General features: G+C 59.3%; 1 protein-coding gene across 1 annotated transcript; it reads left to right on the top strand.

Annotated features, from left to right (window-relative positions):
- The first annotated feature begins 1,490 nt into the window (after positions 1-1,490).
- LOC139787404 (uncharacterized) lies at positions 1,491-2,750 on the top strand. Its single transcript, XM_071726474.1, has 3 exons — positions 1,491-1,717; positions 1,807-1,996; positions 2,112-2,750. Exons 1-3 carry the CDS (start codon positions 1,491-1,493, stop codon positions 2,748-2,750), a joined length of 1,056 nt encoding a protein of 351 aa, XP_071582575.1.
- Positions 2,751-3,125: the final 375 nt, after the last annotated feature.

Genomic DNA, 3,125 nt, shown 5'->3' with positions numbered 1-3,125 from the left:
GATAGTGGTAGCAGGAAAAACGCCAAAGGGGCGAACAAGAAAGTTGTTCCCACTCCTGCGTCTAAGGTGCCTCCATCGAGCACCAATGCTACCACCAAGACAGTCATCCCGGCTTCTGCCCCGGCTAAGTCTGCAGCCAATACGAAAGCCCAATCGGTGGAATGGGCTACTGTAGCGAAGCGGGGGAAGAAGGTGCGGGAGGACAGCAAGCCAGCTACTGGTAAGAACACCACGGGCGGAGGAGCCTCATCAAAGGGAAGCCCACCCAAGGCAACGCCAAAAACGCCGGTCAAACCCCCGGCGAATGGTAAAGCCGCCATAGCTGACAAAAAGAGAGCGCCGCGACACGCCGCAATCACCCTCACAAGTCTGAAGGGTGATTACGACTCTCTCATGAGGGAAGCCACCCAAAAAATTGCCCTTAAGGACCTGGGCATTAGTGGGGGCCTTAGACCAAGAAGAGCACAGACCGGGGCCTTGCTCATAGAAATTCCCGGTCAAGACGGAGCAGCGAAAGCTGACCTGCTGGCAGAGCGTATGGCGACCCTATTCGCTGGCAGACCTGGCGTTAAAGTTGCCAGGCCCTGCAAAACCAGCGAAATTAGGATTATGGACCTGACGGACTTGGTCAGCGTCGAAGACGTGGCTGAGTCTGTAGCTACGGCTGGTAATTGCCAGGCCGCACAGATCCAGGTAGGAGAGGTGCGGAGGGGGCCGAATGGTTTTCGTACTGCTTGGGTACGGTGCCCCCTCCCAGCAGCTAATAAAATACTGCAAGGAAGGCACATTCAAATCGGATGGTTTTCCGCCCGCATCCAAGCGCTCGAGGCCAGACCTCTGCAGTGTTTTCGCTGCCTAGAGGCTGGCCACGTGCGGGCACAATGCACAGGGAAGGTAGATCGTAGCTCCCAGTGCTATAGGTGTGGAGAGGGGGATCACCTGGCACGGGAGTGTACGGCTAAACTAAGATGTCCGGTGTGCGCTGATAATGAGAAACCAGCGAATCACAGGGTGGGGGGCAAGGCTTGCCTCTCATCACGCAAGAGGTCAAAGCCCGGTAAAGCGGCGAATTCCCAGCCCACAAAAGAAAAAGGTGGGGATAGGATGGAAGTAGAGGTACTCCCCGGACCGTCTACAAGTGCTCCTGTCATCAGAAGCATAGAGAAGACGAACATCGCGGTTACCAAAAGGGTCCCTGTAAAGAGAGCGGCCCAAGACGACGCAGCAGGCGACACGGATAATCGCGACAACGCCATGAGGCCAAAGGCCCAAAGGCGTAAAAAGGAGGCGGCACCGGCAACACCACCGGACCAGGGTCAACTGCAGCAAGGTCAACAGCCACCCCGGGAAGAGGTTCTTGTCCAGGAAAATGGGTCATCGACAGAACCAACAGCGCACAATGAGGAAATAGGGCTACCATCAATAGCCCTGCCTGCCAGCGAGCAGGAGAGTATGGAAGGGGTGGAGGCCCTCGAAACGGACCAACACTAATGGCTTATAAAATCCTCCAGGGCAATCTGAACCACTGTCGCGCTTCGCAGGACGTGTTCCTGCACACGATAGCGGAGCGCGGCAGTGGCCTGGGGGTAATAGCCGAGCCGTATCGGGTGCCGCCCAGTCACACATGCTGGGCGGCGAGCAGATGCGGCAGAGCTGCCATTACATGGCGGATGACGAACGAGCCCGTTCTCTGCTCTCGTCTCGAAGCGGGGAACGGGTACGTCGTGGTCAGGTGGGGATTAGTCGTGATTGTGGGGGTTTATTTTTCCCCCACTCCCCGGCGTTTGACGTTTCCTGTTACGAAAGGGTCTTAGACAGTCTGAGAGACTGTCTGGAGAAATACCTGCCTTATCAGCAGGTGTTAGTGGCCGGGGACTTCAATGCCAAGTCGGCACTTTGGGGTTCCCCGGCCACTGACAGGAGAGGAGGAATTTTCATGGATTGGGCGGCGAGTCTGGGCCTGGTGTGCGTGAACACTGGTGCGGTCCAGACCTGTGTGCGGCAAAGGGGGGGGTCCATTGTGGATCTTACGTGGGCCAACCCCCCAGTCGCGCGCTGCATCCGGGGATGGAGGGTGACCGTGGAGCTGTCCGACACTGTCCGACCATCAGTGGATCGAGATGAGTCTCCCGGTCACCACCCCAGAAATCCAGGCTCGCCGTCGGGAGATAGATTTACGTTTCCCGCGGTGGTCCCTGCGTAAGCTGGACAAGGAGTGGTTAAGGGCCTCACTGCGAGTCTCTCTGTGGACGGACGATCAGCTCGACCTACCAGAGGACGTCGACGAGGCCGCAGCCTGGATCGGGGAAGCAATGACTAGGGCGTGCGACGCTGCGATGCCCCGGTCCAGGCCCCACCCGAGAAGACACGCGTATTGGTGGACGGAGGAGATCGCCGAGTTCAGGCGCTCCTCCGTCCACGCCAGACGCATCTGGCTGCGCGAGAGGCGCAAGCGTAACCCACAGCGCCTCGAAAAAGTGGGAGAGGAGTACCGCTCCGCCAAGCGGGCCCTCTCCCGGGCGATCAAGGTGGCTAAGGATCACGCCTGGAAGGAGTTGCTGGAGGAGACCCACCGGGAGCCTTGGGGGCGCCCCTATAAGATGGTCCTCAATAAGTTGAGGACCTGGGCGCCCCCAACGACGGAAGCGATGGACCCCGAGTTCCTCGAAGAAGTGGTGGACACCCTCTTCCCGGACGATCCCGGGGAGAGGGTGAATGGTGGCCCGCCCCCCAGTGGGGGAGTGGAATGAGGAACTCGGGGCCACAATGGATGAAATGAGGGCCGCAGCTAAAAAGCTGCAGGCCGGGAAGGCTCCCGGACCGGATGGGGTCCACGGCAGGGCGTGGGCCTTGGCCACGGGGGAGGCGGCTGAGCACTTGAGGAGGTTGTACACCAAGTGTCTCAGAGAGGGCCGCTTCCCCAGAGCCCGGAAGACGGCAAGACTGGTCCTCCTTCCCAAGGCCGGCAAACCCGCCGATCAGCCTTCGGGATATAGGCCAATCTGTTTGCTGGACGAAGTCGGCAAGTTGTTCGAAAGGATAATTGCCAGCCGACTAGTCCGGCACCTGTCCCGGACTGGTCCGGACTTATCGCCGGACCAGTACGGCTTCCGGGAGGGCAAATC

Source organism: Temnothorax nylanderi, unplaced genomic scaffold (genome assembly GCF_030848795.1).
Source record: "Temnothorax nylanderi isolate EJ_2023f unplaced genomic scaffold, tnyl_v1.0 TNYL_tig1508_pilon, whole genome shotgun sequence".
Classification (NCBI taxonomy): Eukaryota; Metazoa; Arthropoda; class Insecta; order Hymenoptera; family Formicidae; genus Temnothorax; species Temnothorax nylanderi.
The sequence above is the reverse complement of the archived record's forward strand: the minus strand, read 5'-3'. Positions and strand labels throughout refer to the sequence as shown.